Source organism: Streptopelia decaocto (genome assembly GCF_964273445.1).
Source record: "Streptopelia decaocto genome assembly, chromosome: 8".
NCBI classification, from domain to species: Eukaryota; Metazoa; Chordata; class Aves; order Columbiformes; family Columbidae; genus Streptopelia; species Streptopelia decaocto.
In genome coordinates this window covers 19498166-19515870 of record NC_138662.1, presented here as the reverse complement: position 1 = coordinate 19515870, position 17705 = coordinate 19498166, and the positions used below count along the sequence as shown (strand labels likewise).

The window sequence follows — 17705 nt, the reverse complement described above, 5'->3', positions numbered from 1 at the left end:
CTGGCTTGGGCAGGCTGGCTGCTGAGCCATAGCAGAGATGCTTAAATCACCTCTATTCAGGTTCCCAGTAAAACTAGATGAGGTGGAAAGGGGGCTTCTGGTGTTTGGGTATTTTTTGCATGAGTCTGTGTGTAACAACAGAAACGAGGAGCTAATCGGTGCCATTCTGCAGAACAGACCCAGCTGTCTCTGCTTGGAGCAACACCACTTAGGAGAAGAAATGAAGAATGTGTCTTAGAGAAACTGGAAGAGGAATTTAGAGAGGCAAAACAAGCAACAGGCTGATGTTTGGCAAGAAGGTGGAACATGTCCATTCCAGGCCACATATCTGCATAATAACAGATGGTTTGGATTTTGGAGAGCTGTCCTCTCTGGAGGGTTTCTGACCACTGTTTAGTATCAGGCTATTTCTGCTATCGGCTGCAGTCAGATGTGGGACAGTCACCCTGAAACAGGAGACACCAGAAGGAAAAGTGACTGAAGAGGCAGTTGACAACCATAGATGTGGCTCTTCCAGGAGCCAAGCTGGGTGATTCAGCCTGGTACGAATATAGCAAAGCAGGAGCATCACGATATAAATAGGAGAGTGGCTCATTCTCATCTGTGACACATGGTGGGGACCTGGCTGGGGCTCGGAGTGAAACATGGACCCCCAGAGATGCCCGTGGGCTACTAGAGACCACCATGGCTTAAAGGCAGCCCAGAACCCACTAAGGTGCTGCCTGACCCCTAGGCGACACACTGTGATGAACTGGTGACACGCTGTGATGAACCGGTGCCACCACAGGGTGCCACTGTCTCTCCAAGCACTGGATGGGCAGCTTTTCTGTCTGTCCTGCTCAGAAGGACAGACATGGACCACATCTATATGCCAGCGACAAGCGGTGTTGTGCTTGAGAGCGCATCAGGTGGATTGGGAGCAAAATCTCTCATGGTGACACAGTTATGTGGGAGGTAACATGTTCAATTAGTTAGTGCCTGAAGCTACAAGTGGGAAGACATGGATTTCACTCCTGGCTCTGTTACCAAGGCACATTTTAGGCAGAAATGCTCCACCTCCCTTTAAATAGAAGCATCCTTTCTATAACTCAGAGATGTCAGTGCCTGCTGAGCCTTTGAGCTTGGATCCTGTTGTGGTTTAAACCCAGCTGGCAACAAGGGCCATGAAGCCACTTGCTCACTCCCTCTCCCAAGTGGGATGGGGGAGAGAATCAAAAGGGAAGGGAGAGGCTTAAGGGTTCAGATAAGAACAGCTTAATAGGACAGCAAAGGAAGTGAAAATAATAGCAAGCATACAAAATAAGCGATGCAATTGCTCACAAACTCCGGTCCATACAGCCGAAATTGGAAGAGCGAAGACCCGGAGAGCAGTTCACATTCAAACACGATCGCGCCGGACAGCGTCCAGGCAGCTGAGGGCCGCAGAGGTCATAAGCGAAGCGACCTCCACAGGGCGCCTTTAAATCGCGGCAGGCCCACCCCTGGAGTCCCGCCTCCCGCCCCTTCCCATTGGTTGGCGCCGCTATTTATTTTGGCCTACTTGACAGAACCTCTCTCTGTTTGGTCCCTGATTGGTCTAAGCGGCTTCTCTTTTGGGGACCGTCTCTCAATAGCGCCGCTGGGTCCGGCCGGAAAAACGGGGGCCCGTCTGCTGTGGCGGCGCTCTGCTCCGGCCGCTCTTCAGCGACGCTCCCTGGCTGAGGGGAACGGCGGGGCCGGGGCCTGGGATGGCGGGGCCGGGCCCCCGCGACTGAGCGCCGGGGCGGCAGCGCCGGGCGGGCCGGGCCCGCGGCGGGTAGGAGCGGGGACGGCGCCGGGACGGGGCTCTATGGAGTGTGGGGGCACGGGAGGGGCGGCGGGGCCTGTCCCAGCGGCCCGGCCTGGCCGCGGCGCTCGCGGTGAGCGGGGCCGGCGGGGCAGCCTCCCGGGGTTTCTGCTCTTCGCAGCCTCCTCAGGGGGTCCCGGGGACGCGGGTTCGAGCCCCCGTTTGCAGCCTGGGAGTTCAGTGGCAGGAGCGTCCGGAGGCGTCTTTCTGTAGCCTAAAGGGTAGGAGGTAACTTAAGGTTTTGTCCAGCTCTCTGTTCCTTTAGCAGCCTGTAAAACAGACGGCGTGTCCTTGCCCGCCTAGAACCAAGTGACCACGGACTGTTGGTTCACTTCGCTTGTTGCCTTCTTGATTGTTGTCTGTGATTGATTATTGTCCTAGAGGGAAAAACAAAAATCAAAAAATACCCCCAGACAAAGCAAAGAACAACACCCCCCCAAACCCGAAACAGATCAACAAATAACTTGGTGTCCTTATCTCTGAAACACGGCACTGAACCGGGAGTCTGTCTGGTGGGTCTGGATGGTTGTTGATGCTTTTGCTGTTGGTGGTTTTGCTTGGTCGTTTTTAATGGTTTGGTTCCTTTCTTTTGAGTGGAATCTGGAACAGGGTGTGAGAATGAAGGCTGGAAAAAAGAGAGAAACCAGTCCTCAGTCTCTGGTGGGAAATCCCTGCCTTGTGAGTTTGTTCTAAGAGTAAAATGCAAAATGTGAAGCACTTTTTTTCCTTTTTCTTAAAAAAACCATTCAAGTTATTGAAGTAACAGTTGTATTTAAACTGGAATCTGGTCAGTGCAGTTTTCTCTTGCACAAATACAGTGTTTTAAGGAGCAATCTCAACCCTAGTACGATGTGCACTTGCAAGATCTTCTGATGCTGTTTTCAGAAAGAAAGAAACTGTCATTTTTTTATTAGCGCTGTAACTCTGGTAGAGTGCAATAGAGAGCACAGAGAACTGCTGGGGATTTGAGCCCTGAGTTTCCCTGAGCTCTGATATGGTTCCGGTGCCATGAATGAAGAAACATCCCCTGGGTGAGGTGGTTGTTGTCACCCAGGTGCAGCTGAGCCGTCCCCAGCGCTGTCCCAGCACCTGACGGGTTGTGGGGATGTTCTTGAGCCAAACTCAACTTGAGAGTCCAGCTTTTGAGGACAGAGGCCTCAGCCGAGTCAGCCTGACTTTGGCTGTAGTGTAGAAAACCATTTGCTTTTATTTTCCAGTGAATAGAGGTGCCTGCTAGAAGGAAAAGGGAGACCAGGGCTGTGGCACTGGTTTCCTTTTATGTGGGTACGGGGTGAGTTTATCCCGGTCGCGTGGGCTGGTCTGGCCGCAGCGAGCAGCCACGGGGAGGCCGGCTGTGGTGGGTGAGCCCTTGGGGATGCTCAGCTGATTTATTTTGGACTAGGCAGGGCATGGCTTTGGACAGTGTGCTGGAAGGAGCAGCATTGCTGGGGATGACAGGGCTTAGCCGGGCCCTTTCCATTGGTTCCTGGTCACATCATGGAATTTTTGCTGGTGATTTTGATGGGAACGGGACACTTCTCCACATCCTTGCTCTAGGTCTTAGCGATTAGAGCCACGTCCTGCCTGGCTGATGGCTCTGGCTGCCCTTTCTTATCATGCTGAACGTTCTGTTGCTCTGCTTTGCGTGTCCTTCATCTTAGGAGGAAGAACAGGACACTAATACCAGGCTGTAGCGAGCAGCCTGGCTGGGAGGTAAGCTTGATTCCGCTTTGCCCTTTGAACTGCATGACTGGAGCTTTGTTACATGTGGCCAACTCCTCTCCTTATCATCAGCTCGCTGCTGTTCTGTGATAGTAGTGACTTCTAGAGAAAAAGAATGGAGTCTGTTTGTTCTTTTTATAAGGAAGATGTTTTTCCCATTTAATTCTCTCACAGCTTTATCCTCCAGCTCTTTTCATTGTGACAGACAGATTGAATTATTTGCCCCAGAAGAGATTTTTAGGAGGTTCTGATGGTTTGCAGTTGATTGTTATTCTGCCCATGCCCTGTGAGGTTTTTCTCCATCCTTTCCCAGCTTTTTTATAATTAGGTAGAAATTTTTTCTGCGTTGGCAAATGTGAACATACTTGTCCTTACTACTTCTGAGACTCAGTGATGTTTCAGAGGAAGACAATGGAGCAAAATTATTCACACAAAATCATTCCCAACAGTGTCAATTCAGGAGTGAGAAGCTGGAGGGAAGGGGAGATAAGTCTGGAATATGAAGGTTGTTTGCTGGAACCTCTACTAGGATTTTTTGGCACAGATTTTGTCATTTCAGCACAAAGTTGGTCTTTCCAGGTCTGCATGTGTTTATTTAATGTCACGGAGGCTGCCAGTTTCTGCTGTGCCAGCCGGGGCTAAAGTCAAACAGGGAGATTTTCTGTTTTTTGAGCTGAATCCTGGATTGCCGATAGCACCCAGGCTGCCACAGCGCTGTCTCTGGCAATGCTGTTTGATAGACATTTTATTTTTTGAATCTGTGTGTCATCTGTAACCTCTTCTTTGGGGAGTGCCAGGAGGGATGACAGGACCTTGTGTTTGCATTCAGCTCATACCCCATCACGTGCCTTGAGGGGGAGGGTGCCTATTTTAGGGTGAGAAGAGGGTTTGCACAAGGCAATGCAGTGACTCCAGAGCAAGGCTTAGTAAGATAAATCAGGTCTAAACTTTGGTATATACTGAATCTTGCTCTGGAGCTCTGTGTCCAGTAGTCCACTTGTGCTTCCAAAGTGACTGTGAACCCATCAGAGGGATAAGCTGCTGCTGCTGTGGTTTCTGCTGAAGCCACTGGCACAGGCAGGAGGCACGTGGAGTTTTATCGGTGGCAGAGCAGAGTTTCCCTTTAATTTCTAGAGTGACAGTTAATATCTCAGCTGGGTAGGGCCTGGGGGATGGACAGACGGCAGCAAAGATGGGAGTGTTCTCGCAGTGAAGGCAGCTCAAGAGAGTTTCACCAGGGGGTGGGAAGTTTTGTTTTGTCATCTTTCCAAGAGGCAGGAGAGGTGTAAGGTAGAGCAGGCAGAAGAACCGAGCACCGTCACTCTCTGCTGCATGAAAGTTTGACCTTAGGAAACCCATTAGGTAGGACCGGGTCTGGTTCTGGGTTTGTAAACTAGCAGTGATGATGCTGATTGTCTTAGAAGTGCGAAGCAATTGTGGATAGTGGATGTAAAGAAGTTGGAGGACTTTATGCCAATGGGCATTTAGAAAGGTGCTGTCTTTTCACAGCCTCGGTGTTCTGCTTAAAATCAGAATAGTTCTGGTGTCTTGCAGAGGGCTGAAGAAAAATGCCGAATCTTGGCTTTTGCCAGTGTTGGTTTTGGAAGATAAAGAGTCTGTACAGCCCCTTTAGATAAAAATATGTGAGCTCTCCCTGCTCTCTGATTGTGGGGTTGGTAACAGCAGCAGGTTGTATGGAGGGACCATAATTTTTTCTTTGCAGTAGTTGAAATTAAATCATTGACTGTAACTTTTTAATCTCAGGAGCTAGAAAGATAGTGGATATTCTGGTACAGTGGAGTTTCTGTCTCCATCTGATGATGTCACGTGTTGCTGCTGAGTCTTGGTTTCTTCTGTGAATCAAAAAAATCACAAAATCAAATCCAGCATAGTATTACACTATTTTGAAGGTACTTGTTACTCTGATACGAGATAGTGCTTTTGTTTTGTCTGCTCTAATAGCTGTGTGGGGAGGAAGGGCAGGTGGCATTTCATTGTGTAATACCATCTTTCTGATGATGATCATTTGCTGTAAGAAGCAGGAAGCAGTTATGCAGGGGCCTAATGGCAGGGCCGTGTTTTTAACTCTGACTCACAACTGATTTAGTGTTGCTTTTTGTCTCTGCTGTGGTTGTCTTGCTCCGTGTTTGACCTGGACCAGAAGGAAGGCAGGATGTTCCAGTCCGTGACGTCTGCGCTGGGATTATCCGTGTCTGACAACATCACACATTCAACTGCCCGGGTGACGGCGTTGGATAATGTGACAGCTTTGTCCCTGACAACAGCGCAAGCAATCAACGACACCAACATCACTGTGCCGCACAAGTGCCTGTTGTTGCTTTATGAGGATGTTGGGAAGTCCAGGTGAGACAGAGGACACGGGACCATGGTCTGACCTTGGCCAGGGGAAGGAGCTCCCTTTCTCAGAGCTTGGTTGAGAAGGGACTGGGGCTGGTGCCTTTTCTTCTGCATGCCAAAGAACAGGACAAAAAACCTGATTGATTTACTTTTTGCAGAGTCCGCTACTGGGATCTTCTGCTCCTGGTTCCCAATGTGCTTTTCTTTATGTTTCTTCTCTGGAAGCTGCCCTCTGCCAGGGCCAAAATCCGGGTCACTTCCAGCCCCATCTTCACTACGTTCTACATACTAGTGAGTACCGCTCTGTGCTTTTGAACTGATGAGGGAGTGTTTTTTATTACCACTCATGAATAATATCACTGAACTAGTGGAGAGAGAGCCTAGACCAGATCTCACAGGGATAAAATAGATTTTTATTTGAAGGTATGCTACAAGAATTAAACACTTCCCCCTCTACCCGTGCCCCACTATCTTAATTCTGCTTTTCACAGATTCTGGAACCTTACTGCTGGATTTAGGTGGATTTTGTTCTCCCATGGTGATTTCATCCCCTATTCTTCTACTGCTTTGCTGTCTTGGACTTTAGCATCTTTCACTTTCTTGTTCTTTGCAGTAAGTCACATGTGACACAAAACCAGCTTCTCACTGGGGAAATGAAAGTGAAACACTGGAGAATAATTTCTGTAATTTCTGCTGTAGTTTCTTTCCCATCCTATCAAAGTGGCTGCTGAGTTTATGTTCTTGTTCCTTCTAAAGGTGGAAACCAAACACAGGCAGTACAGTTACAACTCTCCAACATGTGAGATCTTGTCTGTTCTCCCCTCACCAGTTTAAAAGACATGGGCAGCTTTTGCTCATGTCAAGGTAGTGTCTATAGTAATGGCTGAGATTCATACCTGTTAGCTGAACAAATGCTCTAAACTTTTAAAAATATTGCCAACTGCTTCCACTCAGTATTTAAATCTTTCTTCGTGGTTCCAGTAACGCATGTGGTTTAGTAGGAAGTTCATGCTAAAGGCTTTGAAAAGCAAAACTCCTCAGAGACCAAAGGGAAGAAAAAAGTGAACTGGCCATGTGCTGTTGACTTTTTCAAAACAGTGAGAAGCAGAAAGTGATGAAACGGCCTTAGAGGAAAACGCTTTTGTTCAGTTTGATCTTCTGGAATGTGTTATTGGGAAATGAGGATGTGTGTTCTGTGAGAATTTCAAATGGCTGTTTGTTATGCCTTGAAGGAAGGCTTTCTTGTGGAGCCACTGATTAAAGCAAAGTTAATAGATTGGGAAGAATCTCTGCGTACTTAGAGAGAAAGCAAAAAGGGCATATTTTCCTCTACAGTGAGTTGTTTCTGCTCCAGAACACCATAATATTCAAGGACCCTTCTTTTTTGTCAGTGTTTTGTCCTAGAGTTTTCCACCCCAGGAGAGAGTGTTGTTGTATTCTCTTTTCATGGTGTTTGCTTCCCTTCTTATAAGGAGGAATTATTCAGCTGTAGGTGGTTTATGGATCATTTCCATTCTCCAGACACCTCAGACTCTCTTCATTCCCTGATAGATTTCGCTGTCTCATACCTGCATCTTTAAAATCAGCCTGTGACTTGAAGGATTTTATCTGGAAAATTCTGCTTTCCTAGAGGGTAAATCTGCACAGTGGAGGGTAGATATATCCAGCTGATCTCTTAATTGCATGGTATGGCTGTGACAGCATGAGAGTTGGTAAATTAACCTCGCTGAGCTCCATGCTGTCCTGTCTAAACGGTGCATGGCTGACTCGTGTATCTCTTGCACTGTGCGGCAGGGTAAGGTGTTTTAAAGCTGTTGGCTGCAGCTTTTTTTCCTCTGAGTTCCTCAGCATTGTCACTGTTGAGTGAGAGAACTGCAGATTTTAGTTTTATCACAGATCTGAAGTGTGGTAGTTGGTATCGAGTGGCTTCTGTTATCTGTTGCGATTGGTTTATTTGGTCATACCAAGCACTTCATCTCATAATTTGGAGCGATATGGTTTTTGTCTGGTTTCTGTCGTTTTTTTCTCCTCTGCACCAGTGGACTGAAGGGTAGGAAGACTGTTTGCCTGTAAAGATACTGGTGTAAGGAGTGGTTGAGACCTCTTCAGAGCTGTTTAATCTGACAGTTGGGGAAATTTTGTGCCTTCCTAAATTCTAAGCCAGTACTACTACATCTAACAAGCCTGAGGAATCTTCTTCAGGAAATTAACCCTAATCTGTACAGGAAATCCTTAGTACACATTATCAGGCTTGAAAGCTGACCTGGCAATGGTATTCCAAAGCGGTTTCTGGTCACTACTGCGTATGTGCCTTTGGACATGTGCTCACGTATGGTATCTTTTTGTGTAGGTATTTGTGGTGGCTCTAGTTGGTATTGCCCGGGCTGTTGTCTCCATGACTGTGAGTGCTTCTGACGCTGCCACGGTTGCCGATAAGGTAGGTGCAACGCTGATTTTTAGAGGTTCTGTTTTGTGCAGTTCTAGTCACAGCAATCCGCTAAGGCTTTCCTTTTATGTGTATACAGGAAGAACGTGGGGGTTTTATTTGCAGTGCTTGTAGCTATGTGTACTATAGAATCCTGTTCTGATAACTGTATCTAAATGATCACAACATCCAGGGCTGTAAAACAATAGACCTCCCAAAATAGACACACAAATAGTGGCAGCAGAACTTTCCTGTTGTAGGGATGGAATGACTCTGCTTTGCAAGAGCTAAATGTTCAGATACCTTTAGTTAGATAGTCAAGACCTGGCCTTTGTTACTTTTGTAATATTTGAGTAGCTTTTTGAAAAATACTTAATTATTTTGTATGGAAAGCAAGTAAAACCAAATCCCCTTTTGGGGCTGCTATCTGAAGTCTGTTCTTGCAGCCACTCTGAGCACAGGGTGAACCCTTAGCAAACAGGAAATAGCTTTGTACGTGCTCTTCCTTTGTAATCATTTGACTTGTAGTGCAATATTGTCTAAAATAAAAAGCTCTATAGTTCTGGAGCTGGTAGAGGGAGAAGAGTCACCTGCAGGGTACAGGTCTTCCAGCTTTATTGTCTGGGATCAGTGTGGTCCTTTTGCTTTCCCCTTTAATGTTGCCTGTCAAAGCATTGTAATGCACTGGTTCTGTGTGTGGCTGGATGTTTGTAGCCTTTTTATTCACCAGTGATGAATAGATGTAGGTCCAGGACTTGAATAATGGAGGAGGTGCTTTTCTTCAGCTGTGTTTTTTTGAGCTTAAAAGTGTCCATTGAAGGCCTCATAAAATATTATGTTTCTTCAAGAGAGAGTGCCATTCAGTGCTCAGAGGAAAAGGATTAGTAAGACAGAATCTGGGTTCATGTTCTAGGTTTGGCACTGATTTATTGCATGACTACCTGCAAAGTTGCCTCATCTGCTGTGTTTTTAGTCTTCTTTCACCACATAAAACATGGGAATGAAAGTCACAAGCTGGAAGCGGGAGGACTTAAGTGTTGAATATGCTTTAGGTTTAGGGACCAGTAGCTTTGGAGGAGTGCAGAATACTGAGTTGGTCTGGTGGTAACTGTACTGCAGAATCTACAGCTTTAAGAACTGGCCCTGTTTAATATTATACTGTTGAGGTTGTCTTGGGTTTGTGCTCCTTGGGAGTACACCAGAAAGAACACATCCAAGACAAGCGATAGATCCTCAAGTGTGGCAACCCATGGCCACTTCCTCTCTCCGTAGGCATGCTGTTTGTTTGCTTCCACGAGACTGTTCTGTTTCACAGGCATGTAATTAGTATCCCTTACAAAGCATGAGGAAGGTTTGTGGAAATGACTCGCTCCATTCAGAAGCTGCCATCCCCTGGAGCGGGGAGCGGAGATTTGCTGTATTAACTTATAAGTGGTTCCTGGCTCCATCTAATCGTGTTTGTCTGGTTTCTGTTATCCCTCAGATCCTGTGGGAGATCACAAGGTTCTTCCTTCTGGCGATTGAGCTGAGCGTGGTGATTCTAGGCCTCGCCTTTGGTATGTGTCAGGAGGTTCTCGAGTGCTTTGAATGCTCCTGTCCCCTTTCTTTCCACAGAGGCTGCAACTCTAAGTTTGTGGAGATGCTGATTCTGTAAAGTGAAGGAGCTCTAGAATAAAAAGACAAATTGGGCCCTTTTAGTTACAAATGTCTGGGAGCCTGATTATATTTACAGATCTAAGGCTTGTGCAGTTTCGGAGTTTGTATGTGCTTTGTTCTGCATGCGTGTGGTGAAGGAGGGTACAGCTTGGCTGAAGATGACTTATGCAAAGATCAACAGCCTGATCTTTCCCTCAGCCCCATTTATTTAAGAGGGTTCCTTTGTGGGGGTCATTCTGTCCCCTTCTTGGTTGGTTTGATTCCCTCCTGACTTCATTCAAATGCTTTAGCTTTACCTGCAATCTGTAACTACTTTTTTCAGTTGTACAGGTGAAAATGCTGTTTGGAGCACCCTCCTGTGGGTCAGAGATGGGGTGCTGGTAGATGTCACTGTTGCATCTGCCAGTGGGACATCTGAGCACATCTTTCATCTTCTGAGAGCTCACCGGACAATTTAGGTTGGGAGGAGTTTGTGGAGATTTTCTGCTCCAGCATAATCCAGTGCAGATTTCTCTAAACTCTTCCTTTCTTCCCTGCTCTAACCCAGTCTCCCACCAACCTTTTTCCTTAGAAGAAACTTCACAGCATCTCATTGTACATGATACTGAAGTAATTCCTGACTGTTGTTTTTTGCTTTTTTTTTAAATTTCTTTTTTGGTAACTCTAGCAGGAGGACCTAATTGCATCACCTATATTAGTGGGTAGGAGGAAAGCAAGTTAAAAGCTGTTGTTTTCTAGGTATTATTTTGTCTGTGAAAGGCTCAGCTCTCGAAACACGAAAGCAGTTTCTAGCAGTTAGGTGAGCTTTAACCTTCCCTTGAAGGCCTCTGGAAATACAGATGTTTTCCTATATTGATTTTGGAGAGAACTGATTTTTACCAGCACTGGGGTCACATCCTGAGTCACATCTGTATTCATTAATTCCAGGTCACTTGGAGAGCAAGTCGAGTGTGAAACGTGTTCTGGCAATCACTACAGTGCTGTCTCTGGCATATTCCATCACTCAGGTGAGTACACTGGAGCAGAAGGATTAGTCTTTGCAAAAGAGGGGACTTTGGAGTTAGGCAGCTGGGTTTCCTATCTGGAAAGTGGCAGCTTTATTCTTTGGATGAGGTTTTGGGAGAAGACTGGATGCTCCCCAGAGCACACACCTCTCCTCATCCTCGTTATGGCATGAATGGCTCAGCCAAGGTCAAGAAATGAGATGAGGTTTAGGTGGATTGCCTTATTTAGTGAATCTTGGAACAGGAGTGAGAGCTTTTTCACACCTGAGCCACAAGTTTTGAATCTCAAGTGCCATGAGGACTGGATGGGGAGACCCGAGGTGTGCTTGCCAGACAAGGGCAGTGCAGTGGGCCTCTTGTCTTCTGGCTCTTTGAGCGCCGAGAGCTCGTTTCCCTCCAAAGTAGCGGCTGGCTTGCTAGCTCCGTTTATTAGCTGTATCTCCATCTCTCTGAACAATGCGGTATGTGTCCGGGTTTATTCTTCTCCTTGGTATGTAACTGGTCAGCCCTGTGTCTCTGTGCTTGGGGCAGCGCCAGAATAACACACAGATCTTTGTTCTGTGACCAGGCTCTTGCTTGCGGAGGCAGCGAGCTGATCATTACCACATGATAAAGCTGGAGGAGCCTCATTAAATATCAAGTGTTTGAGCTATCTCTGGGTTCAGTTGTGCTTACAAGCTCTTTTCTCTCTCCATTGTCTGCATGGTAGATTCTGTTCATACCATTTTTCAGGAATTCAAGTGAATGATACAGTGTCCTTTCCCAGCTCTTGTACAAGTGTAGGCCATTATATTCTGGATGCTTCAGCAGGAAAAGTCTACTCTAGAGGTGGAAATGGAACTCTTATGTCTATTTCAAGCAGATAACTGCTTGCATCCCCTGCCCTTCATTCGGTCTCTTCTGGAATGTCATTGATGCTGGTTTCTTGCAGATGCAGATTCCTGCCACTTTTTTCCCTGTACTTCTTGTCTTCGGTTTCTTCCTCTTCTCTTGTGTGAGCTTCACTTGGTCTCAGCAGGGGAGTGCTTAGGTCTTAGATGGAAGGGACAGCTCTTCCCTGAAACTTCTTTAAACACAGTCTCCTTTGTCCAGACACGCACTTTAGCAGAATCATGTTGGTGCCACTTCTCTCCTAGGGCACCCTGGAAATCCTGTACCCTGATGCCCACCTCTCAGCAGAAGACTTCAACATCTATGGCCATGGAGGGAGACACTTTTGGCTTGCCAGCTCCTGTTTCTTCTTTCTGGTAAGTAGTGGGTGTGTGTTACGCACTCTGACAGCTGCTCTGACCAGTCTTGGTGTGCCCATTTGGGTGAGGTGTGGGGCCTTCACATCTGCACCAGGTTTAACATCAGGGGGTCTGTGCCTCTGTCCTGAGACGTCTAGGGAGAGCGTGACAGCGCACACCGGCCTGGCAAGGACTGTTGAGTTCAGTTTTCAAGCAGCTGTGCTACAGTGTGTTCTTTGTCCCAACAGGTCTATTCCTTGGTGGTGATTCTTCCAAAAACTCCTCTGAAAGACCGGATTTCTTTGCCCTGTAAGTGGCCGTAGTGTGTTCCATAGTATAGATGGGGAAGAAAGCACCAGGATAAAACAAAGATGGGAGTAAGAGGTTCCTATATCTGATTGTGCTGCAAATACATCCCACTACCTGGGTGTGCAGATATGCAGCAAAGGACTGATAAGTTATCTGTGGAAAACACCATGTTGTGCCTCTTGGAGAGCAGAGTAAGAGCAGTTAACATTGCTACTTCAGTACCTAAACAATTAATACATTAAGAAAACAAAATTTACTGCACAGTTAATGATACAGATGCAATCTAAATATATAATCTTCAGAGAGCTGTAAGAAATGGCTTCTTAGTAATAGTTTCCTTTGAAATACATGTACAATGTTAAGTGTGTGGCTGATGCTGGTTCCAGGTGCCTGTCTGTAAAACCTTTGTGTGTGTTGCCATGACTATGGGTTTTCAAAACCCATCTTGTATGTATAGACATGCAGGAGGGTACAGTTTAGTCCACTATCCACAGCAACCCTGACAGCATGGCACAGGAAAACACAGTCTTAATTCTTTGGGAATTCTTAAACAAGATGGTGAGATGCTTGTGTTGGGTTTGTCATCTCCATCAAACAGATTTGCACTGAGCTGGTGCTTATGAGGTTGAGCTTCATCTGTGTCCATGTTTTTCCCACAGCAAGGAGGAGTTTTTATGTTTATGCTGGAATCCTGGCGCTGCTGAACCTGGTGCAGGGCCTGGGCAGTGCCCTCCTCTGCGTGGATATCATAGAAGGACTGTGGTATGTATGCTGTGCGGGGTCTGCAGCCCAGTTTCTCGTGTTGCATTTGAGTGTCCTTCAACACTGCCTCTCCCAAGAAAACAAACTTGTGCTCTGTTCCTAAAGAAGAATAAAGCTTTTGGTTCTGTTTTGTGCCGAAAGACCTCTAAGAGGTCAGGAGACTCCAAGTGGAGAGCTCTGTGGAGCTGTGTGCTCTGCAAGAGTCTTGAGGTAGTGGGTGAGAATAATAGTTGGAATCCACTGATGCCTGGCTGTTGGCTGGTGTTTCACAGGTAATAAGGGAGGAAATCGTCTGTTTGCTAGAAATAGCATGGAGATAGCCTTATTCTCATCTGGAGTCTCGTTCTGCAGGGATCAGTGCCCCTTTTGAATCAAAATCGGGAGCACTGAGACTGTGCTCTTGGTCCAGACCTTGGGTCTTGGTGTGGTTCCCTCTGAGTGTCTAAGAGCAGTGACACGTGTTGATGGGAACGTCTGTTACTTTGCACCAGTTTGAATTTATTTAGCACAAAACTTTTCTTGATCACTGCTTGGACACTAGAGGGAAATTGGGTCATTCTGGGGGGATGTGACTGGCGTTATCCAGCTGTTTTGTGCCTGAGTGCTAAATTCCTTTATGTTGCCTTTTGCCATTGACAGCTGTGTTGATGCCACCACGTTCCTTTACTTCAGCTTCTTCGCACCTCTCATCTATGTGGCGTTCCTGAAAGGCTTCTTTGGGTGAGTAGCCAGCAACAGGAGTTTAGAGGGTGTATATTGTCACTTGAATGAGAATAAAGGCAGTGACTAGAATGCCTGTTAGGAAACCAGCACTCGGGACTGTGATTTGTGGGTCGCGGTTGCCGCCGTGTGGCCACTCAGGGGAGATGCATCTTGGCAGGAAAAAAAGACTATTTTATTGTAGGCTCTAGCTTTTATAGTCCATAAGCAAGAAACAGCAGCCTTTAAAATAACTAAGAACACAAAGTACTCCTAAAGTATCAGAACGTGCCTCTGCTGCGTTGTGAAATCAGAACAATGTTTGGAGTTACAGATGAAAACTGCTGATCCACAAGTGCTTGTATTTTGGTTTTGCTGATGTGTGCAGATGGAACTTGGAGTGGACTCGTGTTGTGCTGGTGTCGGTAACCAGACCACTGTGGAGTCTGGTACTGTTGGAATGCTTTTGCCTTCAGTAATTCAGAACTCCCAAAGATAAGAACATCTTTCCCACACAGGAGTCAGGATTCCTCCCTTTTTATTTCCTTCAGGTGACTTAGTCCAAAGCTATATTTAGCATTACTTTATGGCAATTATTTTGCTGGGTATATTTCAGAATTGAAAGCTGATGAGAAGAGTCTTTAGGGTCTGAACATTCAATTTCTTAGTGGTGCTGAGTTTAAGGGTAAGTGGCTGTGATACTACCTTGCTTAAACACGTATTTTAAATCTTTGCTCACTCCAGGTCTGAACCAAAGATCCTTTTCTCCTACAAATGTCAGGTGGATGAACCTGAGGATGTGGATGTGCACCTACCCCACCCATATGCTGTCGCTAAGAAGGAAGGAATGGATTCGGGGTTCTACTCGAACACTCAGATCGATACCACCGCCTACCTGGATGACGTGGCCTCGATGCCGTATCACGTGGGCAGCATCAACAGCACGGACAGTGACCGCTGGAAAGCCATCAATGCCTGAAGCAGGGTGACCTGCTTCAAGCCATGCCTCCTTCTTTTCCTTCTAAACTCCTGGTGCTGCAGCTGTTAGGATGTCCGTCAGAAATCTGTCCTTGGCTGTCTGCAGTGGCTTTCGTCTCTTCCTTAGGATTTCCAAAACCTGTTGTGGGACTAAGCTGGCAGCCCAAATCCTGTTGGAAAGAACATTTTCTGGCACTACCTGAGAACAATGTCAAACAGTTTTGTTCACAAACCTATAAACACTGAACCTTCCTGATCCTCCGCGTTCCAGATGTGAATATGACCCATAACACAGGCCTGACGGGCATCTCTTCCTTTTCAATGATTGAAAGCACTTGTCTGCCAATTAGGGGAATGGTGTTTAGGGATGAGGGTGTTGATTTAACTGCTGTATTGTACATATGTAGAAAGATTTTGGTGGTTGAAACCAAAGATGGTGTTCTGGGGTTTTTTCAAGCAGCGTGGTTGCCTGGGTCTTGTCACGATGCAACAGCATAAGGGGTCGTAGTGTCTGGAGAGGGAAGCTGGTCAGCTGGGCTTGTCTCTGGTTTCAGTTGAAAGTGGTGAAAATAATGATTTGCATTTGCTAGGGGTTGAAAGGAGTGTTCGGAGTGTGTGTGGGAAGGAGAAGAGAGGTATGAAGAGGAATGAGCTGTTCTTTGTGCCCTGGGAGCATTTTGGGGGACTTGTAGCTAGCGGAATGGACAGACTGAGTGACAGGGAGACAGAAGGACAGACAGCACTGCTGTCTAGCTGAGCTGAAGCAGCTGTGAAAATGCCTGTGGAGGCTGTACGGTTGTGTGTCTGAGCTCGCAGGAAAATCTAGGTAACAACACCGAATCAGGGCTGAGTTTTGCGAATAAAACCTTTGAGGCAGGTGAATTTTCCATCTGTGCTCGGCTTTGTGGCTCTGGCAGCGTCCTGGGGAGTGCTCTGAAGGAGGAAGCTGACTCTGCAGATGAAGGTTCCAGAGACATTCAGGTGCTTGAGGCAGAGCAGAAGCCCTTGGTGATCTGAGCTGTCAGTATTTAGTGACTGGAAACTCTCAAGCACCACAGTGGGCTAGAACCAAGCTGGCTCGTGGTGTAAGTAGGGAGGCAAGTGGGAGATGGACATTTCCCTGGCAGGGTCCCTCTCTTGTGTTGCCGTTCAGATCCCCAGCCTTCTGCTGGTCTGAACAGGTTTTATGGCTCGATACGTTGAACATTCTTTTGTGCATGTGGAGTGTGGTACATTTAAAGACTACCTGGAACTTCTTACTAACCTGTTCTGTGCTAGAAGAGGGACTGCTCCTGTCTGAGCTGTCTGGTGTGCAGTTTCAAGACATGGTGTTCCAGTCCAGGACTGTTCAGCTGAAAGCTGTGTCAGGCTGGTTTCTGGGATGCCCTATGCTCTCCAAGGATGCAGAGGTGTATTCCTCTCACTTTGGGGGTGCTTTCCTATCTGAGTCCTCCAGGTAGGTGGAGATCTGCTCTAAGCAATAGCAACTTCCCGTGGTAGCAATTTGAAGTGTTTGGGAACTGTGTGAATCTCTTGCCTCAACTCACTGCTGTTCCTGAAAAATATTGAGGTAAGAGTTTCTGGGAAATTGTCGTGCAGGGTGCAGCACGGAGGTGTTAGTTTGGATCACGAGCAGGTATTTGCTACCAGGTGTTCCCACCGCAGTGAAAGTAAGTTTGGGTAAGAACATGAAGTTCATATTGGTTGCCAAAACTATGCAGGCCCTTTGCTTTTTTTTTTTTTTGTTAATGAGCAATGCAGCCTCTCTGTTCTGCCTGTGAACTTTGCCCCGCAGGCCTCAAAGTAGCATTGGCACCTTGAAAACAAACCAACCCCCCTTTTTTTATTATTTACTTTTGAGGAAAAAAGGATTCCATTTGTCCGCGTGCGAGAGCCGAATTGTCTCATGTAGATCAACAGCCTTTCACGTTTACCCTCCATGCAATGACCATGGAAGGGCTGGACAAGCAACTGGCTGGTTCAGCCCTTACCACATCACGGAATTGTTCTGTGCTCCTCCTGTCACTTGCTGTGAAGCAGCCTGAGCCACGCTGGCTCGCTCGCTTGCAAAGGGACGGATGGCGTGGTGACTGGACTGCTCTGCTGCTGCTCCAAACGCTGCTCGCAGCGCTGATCCTGAGCCGCTGGTGGAAAACTTGGGCAAACCTGCAGAGCTTCCCTGGAGCTGCTGGGCCTCGGGCAGCCAAGAGGTGTGAAGGTCTTAAAGCAGTTGAGAAATGGAGTGACCGCTTTTCCGTCCCAAGGAGTATTTGCAGACTCTCAACGCCCTGACTGAGAGGACGTATTTGCCCTCCTCGGGGATGAGAAGAGCCAGTTAGGAATTGGCCTTTTTGTCAGCTGAACTCAGTGCTGAGGGATCACCTGTGCACGTGGTCCACACGTCCATCCCGTCCTTGTCCTTTGCTGGCAGGACTCCAGTATTTCTGGAGTGTTGCACGTTCTGCTGCTGAGCTTCTGCGCGAGGTCCCGGACTGACCTTCCTCCTGTTGTATGTTTATGTATGTATATATATAATGCTTTGGGCCACATTCAAAATGGTCCTTCGGCAGAGTGTGTTATATGTGTGTTGGGGATGCAAAGAGAGAAAATATAGAATAAATGTATATTTTTGTGTGTAAAATAAAGAAATAAAATTAAGTTTGGCATAAATGCTCATACTTTCTCCAATCAATGATTCATATTATGAAGGGGAAAAAACCCACCAACTTTTAAGATTT

The 17705-nt window shown here is 46.8% G+C and overlaps 1 protein-coding gene across 2 annotated transcripts; it reads left to right on the top strand.

Moving 5' to 3' along the window:
- Positions 1-1684: 1684 nt before the first annotated feature.
- TPRA1 (transmembrane protein adipocyte associated 1) lies at positions 1685-17621 on the top strand. 2 transcript variants are annotated; one of them, XM_082059917.1, is made up of 12 exons: positions 1711-1795; positions 3487-3538; positions 5709-5911; positions 6064-6196; positions 8256-8342; positions 9814-9886; positions 10914-10993; positions 12127-12237; positions 12468-12528; positions 13188-13290; positions 13930-14010; positions 14734-17621. In XM_082059917.1, exons 3-12 carry the CDS (start codon positions 5721-5723, stop codon positions 14966-14968), a joined length of 1155 nt encoding a protein of 384 aa, XP_081916043.1. In that variant the 5' UTR covers positions 1711-1795; positions 3487-3538; positions 5709-5720; the 3' UTR covers positions 14969-17621. The 2 variants fall into 2 exon arrangements, with proteins under 2 accessions (XP_081916042.1, XP_081916043.1); XM_082059916.1 differs by lacking the exon at positions 3487-3538 and having other exon boundaries at positions 1685-1795.
- Positions 17622-17705: the final 84 nt, after the last annotated feature.